The sequence below is a fragment of the Eleutherodactylus coqui genome, chromosome 1 (assembly GCF_035609145.1).
Source record: "Eleutherodactylus coqui strain aEleCoq1 chromosome 1, aEleCoq1.hap1, whole genome shotgun sequence".
Taxonomy (NCBI): Eukaryota; Metazoa; Chordata; class Amphibia; order Anura; family Eleutherodactylidae; genus Eleutherodactylus; species Eleutherodactylus coqui.
In genome coordinates this window covers 128,332,993-128,357,771 of record NC_089837.1, presented here as the reverse complement: position 1 = coordinate 128,357,771, position 24,779 = coordinate 128,332,993, and the positions used below count along the sequence as shown (strand labels likewise).

At 45.0% G+C, this 24,779-nt stretch overlaps 1 protein-coding gene across 1 annotated transcript in view; it reads left to right on the top strand.

The window, feature by feature from the left end:
- The window catches only part of LOC136610626 (uncharacterized), a 209,558-nt gene that overhangs the window by 54,879 nt on the left and 129,900 nt on the right, over positions 1-24,779 (top strand). The window contains exons 2-3 of the mRNA XM_066589840.1: positions 12,463-12,544; positions 17,864-17,975. Of these exons, the coding sequence (XP_066445937.1) occupies positions 12,463-12,544; positions 17,864-17,975 (194 nt within the window). The remainder of the gene's footprint in view (positions 1-12,462; positions 12,545-17,863; positions 17,976-24,779) is intronic.

The following is a 24,779-nucleotide window of genomic DNA, read 5'->3' as shown; positions in this document are numbered from 1 at the left end:
ACTTTGTGAAATGCTTTACTAAAGTCAAGATATACTATATCTACCACTCAAATGGTGGCTTTTGAGCAATAATTGTTGCATGTAAATGCTTCCATTTTTCACTCTTCGTCTGAACGATTTTTAAGTGAGCTTAAAATCCATCATTCAGACGGAGAGAAATGGCAGGGACAGCATGCTGTGTTCTCCATGGGAGCAGATGATTACATTGTATGCAGCTGAGTGCAAACTCCAGACCACATGCTGGGATTTACAAACAGCTGCTGGAGGCTCATTTACATGCACATTAAAGGGGTTGTCCCGCGGCAGCAAGTGGGTCTATACACTTCTGTATGGCCATAATAATGCACTTTGTAATGTACATTGTGCATTAATTATGAGCCATACAGAAGTTATAAAAAGTTTTATACTTACCTGCTCCGTTGCTAGCATCCTCGTTCCCATGGAGCCGACTAATTTTCGCCCTCCGATGGCCAAATTAGCCGCGCTTGCGCAGTCCAGGTCTTCTCCTGTTCTCTATGGGGCTCCGTGTAGCTCCGCCCCGTCACGTGCCGATTCCAGCCAATCAGGAGGCTGGAATCGGCAATGGACCGCACAGAAGAACTGCGGTCCACGGAGGAAGAGGATCCCGGCGGCCATCTTCACCGGTAAGTATAGAAGTCACCGGAGCGCGGGGATTAAGGTAAGCGCTCCGGTAAGCTTTCTTTAGGTTCCTGCATCGGGGTTGTCTCGCGCCGAACGGGGGGGGGTTAAAAAAAAAAAACCCGTTTCGGCGCGGGACAACCCCTTTAAGGTAATGAACTGCTAATGGACATTAGTGTCCATTAGCAGTTTATGCAAAATGATCATTAAAACTGTCAATCCTTTAAAAGATTGTCTTTGCCTGTAAATGGGCCTTTACTGTCTGGGACACAGGAGATGTTGGGTTTAAATCCTAACAATGTGCTACGTGTCGTCTATTTTTTAACCAGTCTTATCTCAATTTACCACTACTGTTATGGGACCGAAATAGTGTGTGCTGTATTTATTAGGTGCGCTTTAAGACATCAATATGAATTAGGCAAATAATAGCCTAAGTTAATAAGTAGTTATTAAATGGAAAAGCAGCGTATCCAATTTTCTCATCATAAGAATGCTAGAGTAACAGCTATGCAATATGATGGCAGAAGCCTCTATGATGAACGTTCCAAATAATTGCTTGCATGCTTCGAAGTAATAAAGTACATGTGCAGAATTAAAATGATAAAGTACTTTTTTTCCTACATTTAAAGTATACATGTATCTGTGTGTGTGTATATATATATATATTAGAGATGAGCGAACACCAAAATGTTCGGGTGCTCGTTATTCGGAACGAACTTCCCGCGATGCTCGAGGGTTCGTTTCGAACAACGGACCCCATTGAAGTCAATGGGCGACCAGAGCATTTTTGTATTTCGCCGATGCTCGCTAAGGTTTTCATGTGTGAAAATCTGGGCAATTCAAGAAAGTGATGGGAATGACACAGAAACGGATAGGGCAGGCGAGGGGCTACATGTTGGGCTGCATCTCAAGTTCACAGGTCCCACTATTAAGCCACAATACCGGCAAGAGTGGGCCCCCCCCCCCTCCCAACAACTTTTACTTCTGAAAAGCCCTCATTAGCATGGCATACCTTTGCTAAGCACCACACTAGCTACAACAAAGCACAATCACTGCCTGGATGACACTCCGCTGCCACTTCTCCTGGGTTACATGCTGACCAACCGCCCCCCCTCCCCCCCACAGCGCACACCAAAGTGTCCCTGCGCAGCCTTCAGCTGCCCTCATGCCACGCCACACTCATGTCTATTTAGAAGTGCGTCTGCCATGAGGAGGAACCGCAGGCACACACTGCAGAGGGTTGGCATGGCTAGGCAGCGGCCCTCTTTAAAAGGGGCGGGGCGATAGCCCACAATGCTGTACAGAAGCAATGAGAAATAGAATCCTGTGCCACCGCCATCAGGAGCTGCACACGTAGGCATAGCAATGGGGAACCTATGTGCCACACACTATTCATTCTGTCAAGGTGTCTGCATGCCCCAGTTAGACCGGGCTTTTTAATTCATAGACACAGGCAGGTACAACTCCCTATTGTGAAGTCCCTGTCGACCCACAGCATGGGTGGGTGCCAGGAAGCCACCGGCGGTACATAGAAATATCCCATTGCATTGCCCAACACAGCTGAGGTAGTAATGTCGTGCGTAATACAGGTGGGCTTCGGCCCACACTGCATGCCCCAGTCAGACTGGGGTTCTTTACAAGTGTACAGATGTATTAAAAACTCCGTGTGCACCTACAGCATGGGTGGCTCCCTGGAACCCACCGGCGGTACACAAAAATATGCCATTGCATTGCCCAACACAGCTGAGGTAGTAATGTCGTGCATAATGCAGGTGGGCTTCGGCCCACACTGCATGCCCCAGTCAGACTGGGGTTCTTTAGAAGTGGACACATGTAGGTTAAACTCCCTGTGGACCCACTGCCTGGGTGGGTGCCAGGAAGCCACCGGCAGTACATAGAAATATCCCATTGCATTGCCCAACACAGCTGAGGTAGTAATGTTGTGCGTAATACAGGTGGGCTTTGGCTCACACTGCATGCCCCAGTCAGACTGGGGTTCTTTACAAGTGTACAGATGTATTAAAAACTCCGTGTGCACCTACAGCATGGGTGGCTCCCTGGAACCCACCGGCGGTACACAAAAATATGCCATTGCATTGCCCAACACAGCTGAGGTAGTAATGTCGTGCATAATGCAGGTGGGCTTCGGCCCACACTGCATGCCCCAGTCAGACTGGGGTTCTTTAGAAGTGGACACATGTAGGTTAAACTCCCTGTGGACCCACTGCCTGGGTGGGTGCCAGGAAGCCACCGGCAGTACATAGAAATATCCCATTGCATTGCCCAACACAGCTGAGGTAGTAATGTTGTGCGTAATACAGGTGGGCTTTGGCCCACACTGCATGCCCCAGTCAGACTGGGGTTCTTTACAAGTGTACAGATGTATTAAAAACTCCGTGTGCACCTACAGCATGGGTGGCTCCCTGGAACCCACCGGTGGTACACAAAAATATCCCATTGCATTGCCCAACACAGCTGAGGTAACGTCAGCTGTAATGCAGGTGGGCTAAAAATTAATTTGATTACACTGTAGGCGAGGGCCCACAAAAATTGCTGTATCAACAGTACTAATGTACATCCCAAAAATTGGCCATGGCCAGCCAAGAGGGCAGGTGAAACCCATTAATCGCTTTGGTTAATGTGGCTTAAGTGGTAACTAGGCCTGGAGGCAGCCCAGTGTAACGAAAAATTGGTTCAAGTTACAGTTCCAACGCTTTTAAGCGCATTGAAACTTATAAAAATTGTTCAGAAAAATTATTTGAGTGAGCCTTGTGGCCCTAAGAAAAATTGCCCGTTCAGCGTGATTACGTGAGGTTTCAGGAGGAGGAGCAGGAGGAGGAGGAGGAATATTAGACACAGATTGATGAAGCAGAAATGTCCCCGTTTTGGATGGTGAGAGGGAACGTAGCTTCCATCCGCGGGTGCAGCCTACGTATTGCTTAGGTATCGCTGCTGTCCGCTGGTGGAGAACAGAAGTCTGGGGAAATCCAGCCTTTGTTCATCTTGATGAGTGTTAGCCTGTCGGCACTGTCGGTTGACAAGCGGCTACGCTTATCTGTGATGATTCCCCCAGCCGCACTAAACACCCTCTCCGACAAGACGCTAGCCGCAGGACAAGCAAGCACCTCCAGGGCATACAGCGCTAGTTCAGGCCACGTGTCCAGCTTCGACACCCAGTAGTTGTAGGGGGCAGAGGCGTCACCAAGGATGGTCGTGCGATCCGCTACGTACTCCCTCACCATCCTTTTACAGTGCTCCCGCCGACTCAGCCGTGACTGGGGAGCGGTGACACAGTCTTGGTGGGGAGCCATAAAGCTGGCCAGGCCCTTAAAGACTGTTGCACTGCCTGGGATGTACATGCTGCTCGATCTACGCACATCCCCTGCTACCTTGCCCTCGGTACTGCGCCTTCTGCCACTAGCGCTGTCGGCTGGGAATTTTACCATCAGCTTGTCCGCAAGGGTCCTGTGGTATAGCAACACTCTCGAACCCCTTTCCTCTTCGGGAATGAGAGTGGGCAGGTTCTCCTTATACCGTGGATCGAGCAGTGTGTACACCCAGTAATCCGTCGTGGCCAGAATGCGTGCAACGCGAGGGTCACGAGAAAGGCATCCTAACATGAAGTCAGCCATGTGTGCCAGGGTACCTGTACGCAACACATGGCTGTCTTCACTAGGAAGATCACTTTCAGGATCCTCCTCCTCCTCCTCAGGCCATACACGCTGAAAGGATGACAGGCAATCAGCCGGTGTACCGTCAGCAGCGGCCCAAGCTGTCTCTTCCCCCTCCTCCTCATCCTCCTCATGCTCCTCCTCCTCCTCCTGTACGCGCTGAGAAATAGACAGGAGGGTGCCCTGACTATCCAGCGGCATACTGTCTTCCCCCGCCCCCGTTTCCGAGCGCAAAGCAGCTGCCTTTATGGTTTGCAGGGAATTTCTCAAGATGCATAGCAGAGGAATGGTGACGCTAATGATTGTAGCATCGCCGCTCACCACCTGGGTAGACTCCTCAAAATTACCAAGGACATGGCAGATGTCTGCCAACCAGGCCCACTCTTCTGAAAGGAATTGAGGAGGCTGACTCCCACTGCGCCGCCCATGTTGGAGTTGGTATTCGACTATAGCTCTACGTTGTTCATAGAGCCTGGCCAACATGTGGAGCGTAGAGTTCCACCGTGTGGGCACGTCGCACAGCAGTCGGTGCACTGGCAGCTTAAAGTGATGTTGCAGGGTGCGCAGGGTGGCAGCGTCCGTGTGGGACTTGCGGAAATGTGCGCAGAGCCGGCGCGCCTTTACGAGCAGGTCTGACAAGCGTGGGTAGCTTTTCAGAAAGCGCTGAACCACCAAATTAAAGACGTGGGCCAGGCATGGCACGTGCGTGAGGCTGCCGAGCTGCAGAGCCGCCACCAGGTTACGGCCGTTGTCACACACGACCATGCCCGGTTGGAGGCTCAGCGGCGCAAGCCAGCGGTCGGTCTGCTGTGTCAGACCCTGCAGCAGTTCGTGGGCCGTGTGCCTCTTATCGCCTAAGCTGAGTAGTTTCAGCACGGCCTGCTGACGCTTGCCCACCGCTGTGCTGCCACACCGCGCGACACCGACTGCTGGCGACATGCTGCTGCTAACACATCTTGATTGCGAGACAGAGGAGGAGGAGGAGGGTGCTTTAGTGGAGGAAACATACACCTCTGCAGATACCACCACCGAGCTGGGGCCCGCAATTCTGGGGGTGGGTAGGACATGAGCGGTCCCAGGCTCTGACTCTGTCCCAGCCTCCACTAAATTCACCCAATGTGCCGTCAGGGAGATGTAGTGGCCCTGCCCGCCTGTGCTTGTCCACGTGTCCGTAGTTAAGTGGACCGTGGCAGTAACCGCGTTGGTGAGGGCGCGTACAATGTTGCGGGAGACGTGGTCGTGCAGGGCTGGGACGGCACATCGGGAAAAGTAGTGGCGACTGGGAACTGAGTAGCGCGGGGCCGCCGCCTCCATGATACTTTTGAAGGACTCCGTTTCCACAACCCTATACGGCAGCATCTCAAGGCTGATGAATTTTGCTATGCGGACGGTTAACGTTTGAGCGTGCGGGTGCGTGGCGGCGTACTTGCGCTTGCGCTCCAACAGTTGCGCAAGCGACGGCTGGACGGTGCGCTGAACTACACTGCTGGATGGGGCCGAGGACAGCGGAGGTGAGGGTGTGGGTGCAGGCCAGGAGACGGTAGTGCCTGTGTCCTGAGAGGGGGGTTGCATCTCAGTGGCAGGTTGGGGCACAGGGGGAGAGGCAGGGGTGCAAACCGGAGGCGCTGAACGGCCTTCGTCCCACCTTGCGGGGTGCTTGGCCATCATATGTCTGCGCATGGTGGTGGTGGTGAGGCTGTTGGTGTTGGCTCCCCGGCTGAGCTTTGCGCGACAAAGGTTGCACACCACTGTTCGTCGGTCGTCAGGCGTCTCTGTGAAAAACTGCCAGACCTTAGAGCACCTCGGCCTCTGCAGGGTGGCATGGCGCGAGGGGGCGCTTTGGGAAACACTTGGTGGATTATTCGGTCTGGCCCTGCCTCTACCCCTGGCCACCGCACTGCCTCTTGCAACCTGCCCTGCTGATGCCCTTGACTCCCCCTCTGAAGACCTGTCCTCCTGAGTAAGCGTTGCACACCAGGTGGGGTCAGTCACCTCATCGTCCTGCTGCTCTTCCTCCGAATCCTCTGTGCGCTGCTCCCTCGGACTTACTGCCCTTACTACTACCTCACTGCAAGACAACTGTGTCTGATCGTCATCGTCCTCCTCACCCACAGAAAGTTGTTGAGACAGTTGGCGGAAGTCCCCAGCCTCTTCCCCCGGACCCCGGGAACTTTCGAATGGTTGGGCATCAGTGACGATAAACTCCTCTGGTGGGAGAGGAACCGCTGCTGCCCAATCTAAGCAGGGGCCCGAGAACAGTTCCTGGGAGTGTTCCCGCTCCTGAGCAGGTGTTATTGTAGTGGAGTGAGGAGGCTGGGAGGAAGGAGGAGCAGCAGACAGAGGATTCGGATTGGCAGCAGTGGACGGCGCAGAACTGCGGGTAGACGATAGGTTGCTCGAAGCACTTTCTGCCATCCAGGACAGGACCTGCTCACACTGCTCATTTTCTAATAACCGTCTCCTGCGTGGACCCATTAATTGGGCGATGAATGTGGGGACACCAGAAACGTGCCTCTCTCCTAATCGCGCAGCAGTCGGCTGCGACACACCTGGATCAGGAGCTTGGCCTGTGCCCACACCCTGACTTGGCCCTCCGCGTCCTCGGCCGCGTCCACGTCCTCTAGGCCTACCCCTACCCCTCAGCATGCTGTATTACCAGTGATTTGATTTCACAGGCAGCTAATAAATTAGCGCAAGACTGCAGGCCAAATATAATTTTTTCCCTTTTTTGAAAACGAAAGGCCCCACTGCCTCTAGTGAATGAATAATCTAAGTTTAATAACTGTGCTGTTTTCCTGCTAATGTGTCACAGAACGTGAGGGTAGCAGAGTTATTAACTGTGGCAGAGCAGGTATTTTTTTTCCCAATTAAGGAAAGCAAATGGCGAAGCCAGGAGTAAAACGTAGCTGGGTGCGTCTGATTTTTACAGGTTGCACACGCAGCCGACACGTGTCCACTGCCCTTAGGACGGACAGCGGCAGGACAAATAGAATTATTTTCCGTTTTTTTGCACCAAAAGGCAGCACTGCGTATATTCTATGAACATGAGAAGTTTAATAACTGTGCTGTTTTCCTGCTAATGTGTCACAGAACGTGAGGGTAGCAGAGTTATTAACTGTGGCAGAGCAGGTATTTTTTTTCCCAATTAAGGAAAGCAAATGGCGAAGCCAGGAGTAAAACGTAGCTGGGTGCGTCTGATTTTTACAGGTTGCACACGCAGCCGACACGTGTCCACCGCCCTTAGGACGGACAGCGGCAGGACAAATAGAATTATTTTCCGTTTTTTTGCACCAAAAGGCAGCACTGCGTATATTCTATGAATAATAACTGTGTTGTGGCCCTGCCTATACAATTCTTTCCCTGCAGTATCAATGGAGGGTGTAATGCTCTGCAGAGGCGATTTTGAGAAGCAAAAAAAAATGCAGCACAGCTAACAGCAGCCTGGACAGTACTGCACACGGATAAATATGGCCCTAGAAAGGACCGTTGAGGTTCTTGAAGGCTACACTCACTCCTAACACTCTCCCTGCCTATGCAGCACTTCTGTCCCTAATGCCGGGTGCAACGCTCTGCAGAGCCGATTTTGAGAAAAAAAAAATTGCCACTGCTAACAGCAGCCAACACACAGCTATCAGTGGCCCTAATAAGGACCTTTGGGGGGTCTTGAAGCCTACACTAACTACCAATTCTTTCCCTACAGCAGCTCCGGTACAAACAGCACTGTCCCTCATCTAACTCACAAGGCATCTGAGGCGAGCCGCGGGAGGGGCCGACTTTTATGTTCGGGTGACACCTGATCTTCCCAGCCACTCACAGCAGGGGGGTGGTATAGGGCTTGAACGTCACAGGGGGAAGTTGTAATGCCTTCCCTGTCTTTCAATTGGCCAAAAAAAGCGCGCTAACGTCTCAGGGAAGGAAGTGAAAGTAACCAGAACACCGCATGGTGTTCGTTACGAATAACGAACATCCCGAACACCCTAATATTCGCACGAATATCAAGCTCGGAAGAACACGTTCGCTCATCTCTAATATATATATATATATATATATATATATATATATATATAATGCATATGTCTGTGTGCATACATATATACTGTACATAGAATAGTCTGTAAACACGAAACATTGAAACCTTCTTAAATTATTTGATATCTACTTTTTATTAAACAATGCCTTGCAAAATCATCCAGTAGTCAGTAGCTCACGTACTGAATTCCTTTTGCTTTTGAAGCTGCTCTGGAAACAGAAAACCCATTGATCAATTAATGACAGAGATCGTCATTCACTAGCTGACTCTTAACTACTGCCACCCTGAGGCAAACCTTACTGTGATGGATCAATGTGATTAGGGTTATATCAGGGATATCCAGGCTTCAATGGTAAAGCTGCTGCTGGATGCTGTTGGAGGCTCAGGCTGAGCATCATGGGAGATGTAGTTTTTTAAAGTTTAAATTGCAGAGACTAAATAAAGGCTTGAAAATAGTTTACACTAGAGAAAAAAATGTCTTAAGAACTTACTGAGAATCAATAACGTGGCTGGAACTTGTAGTCTCTGCAGCTGGAGACTAAAGGTTGGTGGTCTAAGCCTAAATGCATTTATTCATTAATGTGCTTAGTACTGAAATGTCACTTTCCTTTTTTATAGTATGCTCATTTTGTAATGTTATCCATTGTGTCATTTGTATTTTAATGCATACAGAGAATTGGAAATGACAGAGTATAGGCCCCTGAGTATACCTTGCCCAACAAGAAAAATTACATCCTTACACTGGAAAACTGATACTGTGCGGAAGTGTAACACACTCTGAAGATGGACCTGATTAAAGAGGAGGCAAATGATCAAATGGTTTGAGGCCTTTACTACTGAAGGTCCTTCAAACGTACCTTAGGATCAAGATTGACATAAGATCTAACTGCAAGTGGCGGGGGACTCAGGACTCCTTACTTTTGTGCACCCCGTAGCCACTTTTTGTCTTCCATCCTTCTAATCTTAAAATCAATATTCACATCTACACTCATGGGATAGCAGTATGTAAACTGATTATAAAGTGGCATTGCCTCAGGTGACAGCTTGGGAATGCCCGCACCAGTATAAGTTGTAAGGTGTTGTCTTGTGAGTGAGGCTGAACACTGACCAGCGTGTTCATGGCAAACCAACGGGAATTATTGGAGTTTAAACGAGGCATGATAGTGGGTGCCAGACGGATGAAACATTCCATTTCTTAAGTTGGGCAAGCAATTAATATTCCTCGTTCCACAATGTAACGTGTGTACTAGGAATACATCATAAAAGGAATTGGCACCTACAGTTGACAGCAAAGTGTCTATTCATGGGTGCTTAATGATTGTGACTGGCGGCATCTGGCTAGAATTGTCCATACAATACAAGCAATTTTGGCAGAATTCATAGCCACATTCAATGTAGGAGGCCCCACATGCATTTCACACAGGTCAACGCAATGTTCTTTAGCTTCCATGGGATTTGAGAGTAGAAGACCCACCAGAGTGCCTCTGTTAACACCATGACACCTAACACAGCACCTCACCTTGACTTGTGAGGTTTCTAACTGGATCCTAGACAACTGGCAACATGTGGTGTGGTCCAATGAGTCATGGTACCAATTGTTTCCGTCTGATGGTAAGGTTCATGTCTGGCGCAGACTCCATGAGGCTACCGATCCCAGTTGTCAACAACACACTGTGCAGGCTAGTGGCGGTTCCATATTGTTGTGAGATGTGTCCTCATGGCATGCATTGGATCCACTGGTCCACCTACACACATCATTGACCAGTGCCTGCTACATATCATTGCTTGGTGAGAATTTGCAGCTCTTCATGGACTTTGTGTACCCCCGCAATGTTGGGATATTGCAGCATTCAAGAGGAATTATTGTTATTTTTTTTAAAGCACCATTAAAGGCATTGTCAAGGGATCCAACAAAATGGCAGTTTACTGTGCAACCTAGGAGAAACCCAAACTAAAACGGATGAATGGCTTGATAGACTGGAGGTAGAAGGAAGCAGGGTTGAAAGCAAGGCCGCAGGTGTGGGCAGAGCCTAGTTCGTTCCTGTCAGGCTTACAATTCAGCCTAGCAGGAAAGAGCAAGGTAGTGTTAGGCTCTACCCTCAGCCCAATGCCCCTTCCTCTCTTATCTAGAGATCCATTCACTTGTCCTAGGACAGGTTTCTCACAGGATGCATGGATGGTGGCCATTTTGTTGAAGGGTTTTCACACACAACAAATAAAAAGCTATGATAAACATGGACTAAATTCATGACAGATTGGTTAAAAGGGGAAGAGGACGCCACCACCAGGACTTACAGTCTACAAAGGACGAGGGAAGGAGACAGTAGGTGAGGATAGAAGCTAGTCATATAGTAGTGTAGTAGCAGCAGATTAATTTTAGGTTGTAGGCCTTTCTGAAGAGTTGGATTTTCAGATGCTTTGGAATATTTTGAAGATGAGGAAGAGTCTGATCGTTTGAGGCAGTGAGTTCCAGAGTATGTGGGAAAACTCTTGGAGACAGTTGAGTGAGCAGACAAAAGGAAAGCAAATAAAGAGGTCTTCTGAGAATATGAAATTATGTGTAGGGAGTTATCGGGATAGTAGGTCAGATGTATATGGGGAGGACAGGTGGTGGACAACCTTACATAAAAGCTATAATAAAAGCAAAGGGTAACACAAAACAAACTGAACATGTAATATTATATTTAGTACTTGAGTCTGTTGTGCAACGTTTTTGCTAAATATATGTTTTTTATTGTTTTTTTCCTTGTTTTTGGGAAACCAAATATATTAAAGGATAATGCTAACTATCTTTTAGTACAGTTTCTGTAACTAGATTTTTGTGGTCATTTTTAGACCTGGCAGATTGTATCAAACACTACAGAATGGCAAATAGACATAGACGAATATACAGTATTTAGGAGTACGTATTCATAGTAACATGGTATGTAAGGCTGAAAAAAGACATATGTCCATCCAGTTCAACCTAAAATACCCCAGTCTTAATCAAGAGGAAGGCAAAAAAAAACAACAATGAGGTAGAAGTCAATTTTCCCCAATAAAGGGAAAAAAAATTCCTTCCTAACTCCAGTCTGGCAATCGTAATAATCACCAACCCTTCTGAAGTTATTAGTGACTATAACATATAATATTGTATCACTCAAGAAAGGTGTCCAGGCACCTCCTGAACTCTATTATCAAATTTACCATCACTATATTCTCGGGCAGAGAGTTCCATAGTCTCACTGCTCTTACAGTAAAGAACCCCCTTGTATGTTGGTGTAATAACCTTCTTTTCTCTAGCCGTTACAGTCACAGTCCTAGGTATAAACAGATCACGGGAGAGATCTCTGTATTGTCCCCTGAGACATTACTACATAGTTATTAGGACGCCCCACAGCCGCCTTAGGGTTGTATGTATTTCTTAGACAGACTGTAAGCTAAAAAATCTTTGGTGTAGATCCCAAAAGTAAATTGTTCTAACATAAAACACACCATAATACCCATTTTGAATCACAGGAATATTTTATTTTATCTAGTTTAGGCTTTTGCTCCTAGTTTTGCAAGGATACACACTGTCAAGCACATTTTGTTTACACAAATGAGCACTGGATTGTCAGTTTACTAAGGAATTATTTATATATTTTATAAGTTGGTTTGTTTTTTATTCCACACAAGTAGATTTGATACAAAATGATTAAGAGTGATACTGAGGTTATGACAATTCAGTGTGCTGTTAGTGTTTCTCTGTATATAATAACTTGCTATTTGTATTTCTTGGTAGGGTTCACTCTCGGAAAGTTTCAGTTGACATGTTAAAAGAAAATATCACTTATTGATCATACACTAAAAACTATCCAGATGGTGGAATTACAGTTGTTGTTCTAAAAATATGTACTTTTGGCTATTGGTTACATGCTTTTATTTTATTCAATTTTGGCTGGGTTTTAGCTCTAATTCATTAGTAAGCACGCTGCTACGATTTATAACTATTACAGCTGCATTCTTAATATTGTAGTTTGAAACCCTCCTCTTGTCTTATTAAAGGCCTAGGCTGCTGGACTATAGGGGAATTTGAAGTAAAAAATAAAAATTATATATATATTTAGACTTATGAACTAATTCAAATTCTCTTTTGTTTAGGAGACAACATATCATCATTTTCTTGCACTTGTGAAAAAGTTGAGATATTGCAAGAGCCAGAAACATTGAGAACAATAGACAAGTAAGAGTTTTCCTATGTTATTTACTATGGAATTCACATACAGACAAGCTAATCTCTGCCTCCGTATTTCTATTTCCCCAGCTATTGCGTATACTAACATGGTTTTCTCAGAAGCAAGATCATCATTTTGACAGCGGTCATGAATAGTGATGAGCGAACGTGTTCTTAACGAACAATTCCGCACCCGGACACCGGCTTTACCGAGGACTTCAGTGTCCGCGCGTAAAGATTCGGGGGGCGCCGGGGGGCGGGGAGAGGCGCGGCGGCGCGGGCGGCAGCAGCGGGGAACAGGGGGGAGCCCTCTCTCTCTCCCTCTCCCCCCCACTCCCCGCCGCACCCCCCCGCGCTGCCACGGCGACCCCCGAACTTTTTTCGCCCGAGCACTGAATTGCTCGCAAAGTTCGGTGTTCGGGCGAAAAGGGGCGGAGCCGAACACGTTCGCTCATCTTTAGTCATGAAGTCAGCTCTCTGTTTTCCACTTCATTTTATAACGTAGTCAGCAAAAAGGTTTCGAGTGGCTTTACATGAGACAACTATTGTCTGAATAGTCGCTTGATAGAATGAATGTAAGCGACAGTTGTTCCATGTAAACACTGCCACCAACCAATTCCCTAGTCGCTTCATTTAAGCTCACCTAAAAATAGTCGCCGGTTGATAAATTATCATCTGGTATAAGCAGGAAATTATTGCCTTACAATAACTAGGCAATAACTTTGTAGACAGGTGAGAGCTTGTTCTCTATGTGCCTCCCACTGAATGCTGATTGGCTCCCACCTTTTTTGAACAATTTGGCTTCCCACTTAATGCCCATTGGTTCCCAAAAAGACATAAGTACGTGCGAGTGATCCTTGACTGAATAGTCTCCGCTGGTCTTTGAAAGAACACTTGCTGCTACAGTCTCTGGTTGGTTTTGGTCTTTGAAGATACACTCCTTGCAGCACCGACTGTTCAGTTGTGGTTGTGACTGAACCAACAAGTGTTCACTCAAAGACTGCTTGCATGTATTTATGTGCATTCAGTGGGCTCTGCAACCAATGTGCGTGCTTTGGGGAGGGGTCAAAATTTCAAATATGTGCCCACCAAAGAACATAACGCTCTCTAATTGGTCAACAAAAGATATTTTGGTCTGTGTAAAGGATGATCTCCCATTGAGTGATATACACAGTAATATGTAGAAACTGTAAAAGACAAAGGGTGCAAGATTAATTAAACCCTATTTCAGAAAATATTATTAACCCAAAATGCATGCATTCAAGTGAACAAAAAAATTGCCCCCATTGGTCTCGATAGCCTTAACCCTTTCCAATCCATTTATTTTTTCTCACCCATTCTCCCCAGCTCCAAATAAAGTGGAACTGGGGAGAATGGGTGAGAAAAAAAATACATTTTCCCTGCACCCTCCTGAACTGAGAGTTCAGGAGGGTGCAGGGAGGGACCTGCTTACCTGTCCGGCGTCTTCCGCATTCTCCTTCTGCCTCCCGGCTCTGCGATCATGTGACCGCTGGGGTCAGGTGGCACCGGCGGTCACATGATCGCCGGGCCGGGAGACAGAAGGGAGAATGCGGATGACGCCGGTCAGGTAAGCAGGTCCTCCCACAGTGCAGGCTCCCGGCTCGGCGTTCATGTGACCACTGGGGGTCAGGTAACACCGGCGGTCACATGATCGCCGGCCGGACTCTATGCATTGCATAGCGCTAATTGAGCGCTATGTAATGTGTAAAGGAGAAGGCAGAAAGGGTTAAAAACCCTTTCTGCCTTCTCCTCAGGGGTCCTCGATGAGGACCAGTGCAGGAGTGTATCTACACCCGATGTGTCTGACGATCGGGTGCAGATGCACTCCTGCACTGCAGTGTCGGGCCTGTCCCGACATCGGAGCTGTGGAGGGAAATTATGATGTCGGGGCAGGCCCGACATTGGACTGGAAAGGGTTAAAAGCTGCAACAGTGACAGCAGGTAAGGGCTTTAAGATTTGACTGGACTGTAGAGACAAACTAGAGTGTGAACATGTATACAGCCTGGAAGCTGGACACAGTAACATGTTGGACGTAGCACTGCAAGTACCAGACAGCTTGTGGTAGAATACAGGTCAGGGGCTGAGGTAGAACCAGAGGTAACATCACTGAAACGCTGGTGCCTCAGAGTTAAACTAGATGGCTTGTATAGCAAGCGTAGATGGCATCACCACAGAAGCCGCCAATGAATGGCAAGACAAGAGAATGCAGCACAGAAGGTGTTAGCAAATAAAAGCTGAAGTTGTGATCACAAGCCCATGGCTGTCAGTGAGGCATAAGATTGATTTAGAAAACCTGCAGGATCATATTTGTCCATGACATTAGTAGTGGGAACCGATAACCCGGTGAAACAGCCAGATAGCTCCTAGCTCATGAGAGAACAGTGCTGCAGTCCAGACTGGTAACAGCTCTACGATAATGTCCTTCTTACATTTTCCAGTCATTTGTACTTTTATTAACAGTGATGCATCAAATTCCTTGTGCATTGTTTTCTTTATTGTTACTAACCTTGGTGTGCTCAGTTGGTATGAGTGATCTTGCCACATTATATAGGCACATTCCATTGGCTCCATTCACACTACCATTAGTGCCCGCCCCACCAGACTTCCATGGTTTTCTGACAATTATCAGTATATCACAGTCTGCTGAGCTACATAACCCTTACTGTGGCAAAATGAATCTGACAGACCAATTATAAGTCAATGGGATCAACTCAAGTCTGTTAAAATGATATCAGACATGGCAAACTGGTTGTGGATTTCAGTTGCGGACTGTCCATAGTGGGAATCCACAATGGACATATTTTCAATTGAATAGACTTTTATATTCTTTAGTGCAGACATTGTGGAAAACTCTGCATGGAAAAGAGTTTACAGAGCAAAAATCAGATTCCGCAGCATTGTCATTCTGTCATGGATTTTCTGCAAATTTGTCGCTGAATTTTTCCATTGACTTCAATGGAAGTTAATCTGCCATGAAATCTGCTACATTTTCTGAACCCTAAACGGAAATCCACATCCAAATCCATATCATGGATTTCTATGCGGAACTGCAATCAGTCGGCCATATCTGAACTCATCCTTACGCAATGTGTTCATCAACTTTCATGGATCCAGTAAGAATGGAAGCCTTGACAGTAGTGGGACAGAGTCTTAAATGTACTGTGCAGTGGTATTTCTTTCACATTTCAATAGGTATAGAATAATTAAAAGTGTTTTCTAGGCAGCGACGGCTGTCAGTGCAGGGCTACATTGGGGACAGAAACCACTGCTCCAACCCCGGTGTAGTGGCTGCTGCTTGTAATTGCAGGCTAGAGTTTCATTGAAATTAATGGGAGTTCTGCCTGCAATTACAAGTGCCGCCCACTACACAGGGGTTGTGGCAGCTACGTCGGATCTGACCCCAGTATAGCCCTGCACTGTTGCCTGAAAAACCCATTTAAGTCAACTGTATTCACTTTTTTAAGATTCCAGCCTGTCTGCTCCCTAGCCACTCCAGTACCCACTGGTGTCTGTGTAAGGATAGGGGGTGTCCTGCACCCTCCCTTACAATATAAGTGGCTTGTCTGCTCAGAGTTTGCAGCTGTTGGCCACATTCCGTAGGTGCCAGATTGTGCCACTTTGAGCATGCCTTCTCCAGAGCAAGTAATGCAGGGCTAAGCCCTTTCGAAATGCCAGATCTTGCAAAGTCACTAGGTTTGTGGGCATGATATAAAAAGTACAGAACTGCATCAAGGAACAGAAAGGGGCTGCAAAGAGAATATGAGAGCAGTGTATGCAGCTCTGTAGCACCCAGCAGAGGCCTAGCAGACATAAGAGAGGCCTGTGATCACATGGCAGTGGCCATTTAAGAACTGTGATCAAAGCGCTGTCCCCATGCTGGGGCAGCAGTGCAGGCGAAATGTAACCAGAATATTGAAAGCTCCGAGATATGTGAGGCCAGGCTACAGTGACTAAATGTGCGCACAATTGACAGACTTTATGGACTATGACGGACATACAGTACGTGACTAATGATTAGGTGTTTATATGTACTGTGCGGGTTAACATGGTGTACTAGTTATGGGGGGGCTAATCCTGTAGATTTATCGGTATGACAGGAGACAAAACGCGCAATGGAGAAGCTATAATATGGAAGTGATGTACCTCTGTTTTGATATATCTTTCACACCTATGGTGCATGGAATCTGTGAGTAGGCGAAGCTCTGAATTTACATGTGAATGAAAGATGCCTTGCATTATGTACATACGGCTCCTACAGTGTCTTGAGACGGTGATATTAGAGTGTGCTGCGGACCACCAGAAATAAAGTATGCAGATGTAAGGATGAGATGGACAGCTATATAGTGTGCAAAGTGCCGGACTGAGTTGAATCAGCTTATTAGCAAAAGGACCTGGTTAAAGTTATTATGTAATGTTCAAGTACCGTACCCTCCAATGGAAATATTCAGCAAGTTGCAGTTTAGTAAAATTATGACGATGATCTCTTCGTCTGTAAGCTGCTGCGCCATCTTGAACCTGTTGTCACCTCACCACCTTTGAGTACAGCAGATCATGTGCCCTCTAGCCTTGTGGTCATTGTAACCAAGCACTGGTACCAGTGTGGAGGCTAGTGAAAATGATCTGCTGTGCCTGGAAGTAAGTGTAGAATGGTAGGGAGCAGAGCGGCTGGGGCTTTAAAAAGTTTGAGTAATGCTTTGTCTAATATTTTATAGCTGTGGAAGCATAAAAGAAAAAAGTTCCACTGGAGAACCTTTTCAGAAGTTATTACCCTGAAAAATTGGGAAAATAACTGAAAATTGTTGGTCTATGCAGTTGGTCTATTTAGTGTAGGTACTAGAATGACTGTCATAGGAATTACTATCTGACACCATATTTTGAAGGTAGATGAGATGCAATTCAGTAAACACTTCTTAGGTATGATGTATAATAGTCTGACTTTAAGGAGTGTCCGGGAGTTCCAGGGTTTTCGATGTACCAAAGTCCGAAAAAAAGGCTATGACTTCTTATGATGAGATAAAAACAAATACTTAGTAATTCTTATTCTATGTCCTAATTGTATCCTAGTGAAATATTGCTTCTGTTGGAGTCCGTTGTATACCTAAAACCACTGTAAATGTTTTAAGTCATCATGTAAGCTTTTTAAAGCCTTCATCCTATAATTTTCATTTTGGATCAATTTAAAGTACAAGGAAATGCAGCAGGCTAATCACATAAAGAATAACATTCTTGATTGTGGTGTAGGATGCAGAATTATCACAGGTTTGAAGTATACAACATAATAAAACGTTGCATTTTCTTCAATGAAGGCAGTTTAAGTCAGGAAATGTCTTGGCAGACTGGATGATTGAGAAAAGCAAGATCCAAAACCATAATGGAGAATTTTCCTTATTTACTCTTGGGATGCTTTCAACCAGAAAGGTAAAGTAGTAATGAAAAATGTTTTGTTTTATTTTTGGATATTTTTTTTTCCCTGAAACTGTTCTAGACTATTCAACTTAGTGGTACGGCAGAAAGATAGACTCTTAATAAAGATGAGCGAACGTGTTTGGCTCCGCCCCTTTTCGCCCGAACACCGAACTTTGCGAGCAATTCCGTGCCCGGGCGAAAAAAGTTCGGGGGTCGCCGTGGCAGCGCGGGGGGGTGCGGCGGGGAGTGGGGGGGAGAGGGAGAGAGAGAGGGCTCCCCCCTGTTCCCCGCTGCTGCCGCCCGCGCCGCCGCGCCTCTCCCCGCCCCCCGAATCTTTACGCGCGGACACTGAAGTCCTCGGTAAAGCCGGTGTCCGGGTGCGTAAGTGTTCGTTAAGAACACGTTCGCTCATCTCTAACTCTTAACTTTCTTAACCGAACATATTCAGCTCACTTCTGCTCAAAACATTCAAATCACTGTAAAAAATTGTTGAGGTAACCTGGAGAAATCCCCCTTCCACCACCCCCCATCCAAGATTCTTGAAGCACTTCTCACAAATGTATAGAACAATATGCTATTTTTATTATTGTGACTCCCGGATGACCATATGAATTGTGTTTCCTAAGAATGACTTTTCTCTGCATCTTCAGACTTTCAATAACACCTATCTTGACATTAGTGGTCAACTTTTATTTCTCCCCATAACTTTCCAAAATATAATCGTCTTTTCCAAATGCATGTATTCTTATGATATTTCTGACATAGGATAACATTAGTCTGATCATTTGTGCTTCAAGTTGGTAAGTAGTTCAGTCCAATCAAAAAAAACAAAACAAGGCCTGCACTTTTTTAGGTTCACCCTTACCACCATATTGTGTCAACCACCCACTTTTGTTTACGTTTAAAAGAATGTACTATAAATGCTCCTAAAGAATAAAATGTGAACATGCTGTAGGTTAACAACTCATTCACTTGTTGTATTGAACCCATGTTTAACCCTTTGATAAAATCACTTTATACCAATCAAGAAGCCACTGAGACAACACAGCATGTGGGTACAGAATATAGACCAAGACGAATTGCAAACTGGGGTTAGAATAGGTGGCAGAAACATCAACAGTCTGCGATACGCAGATGACACAACTCTGCTGGCAGAAACAAAAGCAGGTCTGAAGCAGCTGATATGTAAGATTAAAACTTAAAGTGAAAAAATGAGCCTCTACCTGAATTTAAAGAAGACAAGAATTATGAAAACTGCAAAAAATGGCTAAATTCAAATAAAAATCGAAAACGAAGCCATAGAATGTGTGCGAGACTTCATCTTTCTTGGTTCGAAATGGACCGGGATGGAGAATCTATGCTAGAGATAAAACGTAGAATAGCATTGGGGTGAAGTGTAATGCTAAACATGGAGAAAATCTGGAAAAGAAGGGATATCGGTATAGCAACTAAATGCAGGGTAGTGCAAACCAATGTTTTTCCCATAGCCAAAAACGGCTAACATTTTGGTTGTAACACTTGTAATGCAGTTGTACTGAACTGGGATGCTTTAAGGCTCTATTCACAATTATATTGGAGGCGCTATCGCAAGTTATCATCAAATTTGATGAAAAGAAGAAGGCTGTGTTTAGCACTATTCTTCCAAACTAAATGGAAGACACCACAACAGAACCCTTTGGACCAATAGAGTCCAATGAGTGCCAGTGGTATTCGCAGTATGATGAATTTTGCTGAATATTGTGACTTCCATTATGAACAGAAGCCAACATGCAAATGTGAACATAGCCTAACTCTCTGAAACTGTGGAAGGTTTAGGAAAAGAGATAGCTTAACACACCTGTCTGAATGAGCAACCATGAAGATCAAATGTTGGTCAATTTTGCATAGGTATATATTCACGGTATTGTGTTTCCATCACCCTGCGATCAGCAAGCCCTACATGTGCCCAGTTTAAATTTCCTCTGAGCCGCTGGTAATTTACTGTATTGTGCAGTGCTTGATTTTCCAAGGACAAAAGCAAGCTAAATTATTGTTCTTAGAGAATACAACTGTAGGGTGTGGAAAGTAAAAAACACTATTCATTTCTGTTCAGTGCCAATATAAAGCCAAACCCCAGCAAACTTCCCTTTAATCTTTCTAAAAAGTAAAGGTCATGTCCAAATCCGATCAACTGGTGCTCAACTTTTGTCTTCTTATTATTGCTTTTACTGACAATTTAAACAAGCTGCCAAGTAGAATTTCGGGTGGCTCTGTGGATACAGCACCATCATTTCAGATGGCAAGCTCTACAATGCCAGATAACTCGCGTTTTAATTATATACACAACTTTGTCCTTTAGAACTAAAATACTTCAGTAAATAATGGCTGTGCTACTGGATTGTATACATTTAGTTTCTTTATAACATCTCATTATTTTCGTTATTATTCATGTTTCGTAACATTTCCTTACAAAAAACATTGTAAATAAAGGGGCTTTTTTTTGTTTACCATCAAAATCTACATCTATTTAAAGATACAATCCAAGGGACAGTTGGTTGTTCCCCCAACTATAACACAATGCATTATGAACAATGGACCCATTAAACTATCAGTCTCTTGCCTTCCCTTTGTAATTTGAAATTTTCAAATCATTAAAGAACATTCTTCCTTGGGGATTATGGTTTCTTAATCCACAGAAACAGAGAGAATCTGCAGTTAGATGTGCGGAGATGAAAGCACCAGACAAACTGTCAACTTCTAAAGCGTAAAAGAAAAACATACTGTGGAAGTACTCATTTGCTGATTTTCATAGGCTAAAAAACACAAAAATATAATCCATAGTTATTATGGTTATACAGATATAATGAAACATGCTTGTACAGTTAGATCATTGTGTTTTACATTGTGCATTACAAAACAGAATACATAAATCATAATGAACATGGATGTGCCATGAAAGTTTGATAGATGTGGGTTCTACTTCTGGGACCCGCACCTATCTTGTGTTCTGGGCTCTAATGCCCTCGGCCCAGCTGGAAACAATGGCCAGGAGTGGTCAGGAATTAAAGAAACAGCCAAGCAGTCTGCACTATTCTTTTCCTGTAACTCCTATAGAAGTGAATCGGAGTTGCAGAACACACAGTGGTGAGTCAAGTTGTTTCCGCAACTTCCGAGTTACAAAACCCCCCCAAAACCTTGCTGTGCCACACTGTTTCTGTAGTTTATGAAAACCGCATAAGATAGCCCGCTCTATTGCTCCCAGTCGTCCAAATTCAAGGGAGCATTGAGATCATGGCCATGATTAATGCCACTGGCTCCTGCCCCCAGCATTGCCAGCTGATTCTGTCGGGGGAAGCAGAGGTCATCGAGGCATTTTCCCTGCCTTAGCTGCTACAGGCTAAACGTAGTATGTTCATCCTGTAGTACAAGTCTGAAAGGGACCTGCTCTTACAGAGCTGTTCTCTGTTTTGGCTCATAGAGAGGGGTCCTGAGCTGAAGAACCATGCTCTATGATATTTACATTCCTAATAGGGCATATGCACAGGGGTAATGTTCTTGGCACAATGTAACTAATGTCCATTTTGCCTACACAATGCTAAATTGCAGTAAAAGAACCTCTAAATAGCATCACTTACAAACTTATTATACAAACCTACAGAGCAGTTTGCAGTTGGTGTAGCAAACACAAAATGTTAAAGCATGATGGCCCCCGGGAAAGAATTTAAAGAATGGTTGTCAAAGAAAATCAAGCATCTAGAAGAAGTTGTCAGAATCAAATGAAACTTTATATGTGTGACTGAACACTTGATGGGAGGCTCAAGTATCCTGTTGGGCCACATCTAGCTTGGATGCGAGATGTGATCCGGGTGGACATGGAGGCATACAGGTTCCACATGGTATCTTGCAGCATATCGGTTCACATTTGCTGTAAATGAGCATCTAAATTGTGCAAACTCATAGGCTGTTGGAGTTTGCGACCCAGATGGTTCCATACATGTTCAATTGGCAATAAATCTGGCAACTGTGCAGGCCACAGAAGCGTGACAATGTTGTGGAGGCATTCCTGTGATGCGCTTGCTGTGTGCGGCCAAGTATTATACCATGCTGGAAAAAGCCTTGCCATGAGAGGAAACAGATGTGGCTACAGGATGTCCTGAAAATATTGCTGAGCTGTCACTGTTCATTGTACCACAAATACATCAGCAGTGGGGGCAGTGTGAAGCTCCACGGCAAATGCAGCATTGAGGCGCTCACCCCAAGGTCTTCAAACATCAGCACGGCTGTCATCAGTGCCCAAACTAAATCTGAACTTGTCGCTAAAGACAACCTGGTTTCACTCCATAGCAGTCCAGTGTCGTCACTCACAAAACCACTGCAAATGGAGGTGATAGTGGGTGTAAAAGGGAGTACATGTAATGAGTACCATGAGACCAAATGTCCTTCAGCCAAGTGCCTTGAAATAATTCTGACATACACAGGGGCCTGTAATGATTGTGCCACTTGTCCCTCTACGGCAGACACAACGAAAATGTTGGAGCTGCTATTGTTTGTCACATGATCAGGTGATCCTCTCTACTGGTGGTCTATTGAGAGTGTCCTAAGCCCAGCCACCTCCTAACAGTCTGGTCAGAATTGCCCAGGTGGGGAACTGGGTGAAATTTCTTCGAATGCATTGTAGAGGCATGGCTAGTGGTCAACAAGCTCTACACTAGCAGAAAAAAAGAGGTCACTACACAGAAGTGGCCTCTGAGAGCCTGTTTAATAGGACAAGAGTAGAACCACTTCTAGGGCCTTAAGTGGCAAGACAATTTATCTAATCACACCAGAACTCTAATCATTTGCATGTCTACCTAAAGTGTACCTGCATGCCAAGTTTTGCAGCAAAATGAGAACTCCCTCTAGGTGCTTGATTATTTTTGACAAGTGTATTTATGCAGAATAATGATGATATTACATCTTGCTCATTTCGCACATACACAGATTTGTGGTAACCAGGAGTTGGGTTCATTATGTGAGAGACTTTACTACTCAGTCAGTAATGTGAAAAAAATGAGGTTGATGGAAAAATGAAGTAGTTCTGGCCTCTGCTTCCTGGTGTATAGATGCTGGTGATACATTCCCCAAAATAAGTCCAGAGAGACAGGAAGGATACGGTTAAACTCACATTTACTTATATTTGAATGTGTGGTGGTAGAACATTCACAAAAATAAAGGCACAACTCTCTACAATCAATTTCTGTCCTGATGGCGGTAACTTTAACCCTTCTCACACTACCTCGATGCTCCATAATGCAGTACTTTGACTATTTCATCATGGCCCTGGAGACTGTAGCTTTACTTTATTCCATCAGTTCCAAGTCAATCCTTTGGTGTCTGGAATCCTACAAATAGCAATTCGGGGGCAGGATAATAACGTCAGTCAGCCACTCAATAGTGGGCCTCCAAATTAGCTTCACCTTGGCTAGAAGTCAAAGCAGGACGTTACTTTGAGTAAACTGATTCCTAAAACAGCTACTAAACTCTGATGACTGGACTTTTTAGATCTGTGTCTGAAGTCAAAAAGACTGGTGCTGATTGGCTGTGTTTTGTGCAACTGGGCTGATTAACCATTTTATGGCTAAACCTTATCTCAGCGACCATATGTAATGCACAAGTCAGTAGTTAAGTCCATTTATAGACATGCATTATCATTATAGAATATTATAGAAGTACATGCTGCAAACAATATAACGTTACAAGTGCTTATCATGAAACACTCTTATAAGAACATAATGCACTTTGTTTTGGGGAGCCAGAGTCCTACTCCGGGATACCACAGATTACCATATTGTATTGCCTTGACAGAGGCCCTGGCTGTAGATACATTGACATCTTTACACAAACATCCGTGTGAAAAAAAGATGTAAAAAGGTTCACAAAAGTCTGAAATATCAAAACTGAGAACACACTTTCTACACACAATAAAGGCTGCCTGTCCACAGCCGTGACGGAATATTGCCAGCGATTTTCCGCCATGGAGAGCACTAAAGGTCACCGCGATGAGCCTATCTTAATAACAGACTCATCACGGAGAATCGCGGCATGCCGCGATTTTTGGACGCGAGTGGAAAATTGGTATGGATTTCCCGCTCATGTACATCGGGCTGTGCTTTTCATAGTTATCCTATGGAAAGAGGTTCAAGCGTGATCCGCATGCGATCATGCTATGAAATTTCGCCTGTGGACAGTCAGCCAAAATTGCTTCTTTTTTCTGCTTCAAAAACATCAACTCATGAGTTTCTACAAGTGGTTTCCTATATGCCTTTCATTGACAAATGTGCACTGTAATCTAATGGAATACGATTTCTGCAGGATTTATTAGATTGTCTACTGTCATTAAACTTACATAATCTTTATTTAAAGCATCATCAAGTATAACGTTGTTTTAATATTTTTGTGAATTGCAAAGAGCAGTTATTTACCCCCCTTCTACACAGATGAAATAAACATAACATTGACTCCCAGGGGCTCTAAGCTAGACAGGAGTCAATGAGTAGACTTTAGAAGACTGGGAAATCCTTACAAGGGATAATAAAAAGGACAACCTCAAACAAATATAATTAAAAATGGAGAATGAATGGGTACTTAGAGTTGTCAACAGTTGGAAATATATTTCAAAGATACTTTGCTGTTAAGTCAATGCATAAGAGTGCATCATGTTAGTGTGTGTATACAATTTAAAGGTGGCAGCAATCTGCCGAGTGAATATGCATATAAATGGTTGGTCCTGATCTCTGCCCAATTGAATATGCCCAGCAATTATTCTTATGTTGGCATTAAAAATATCATCTGTCAGCA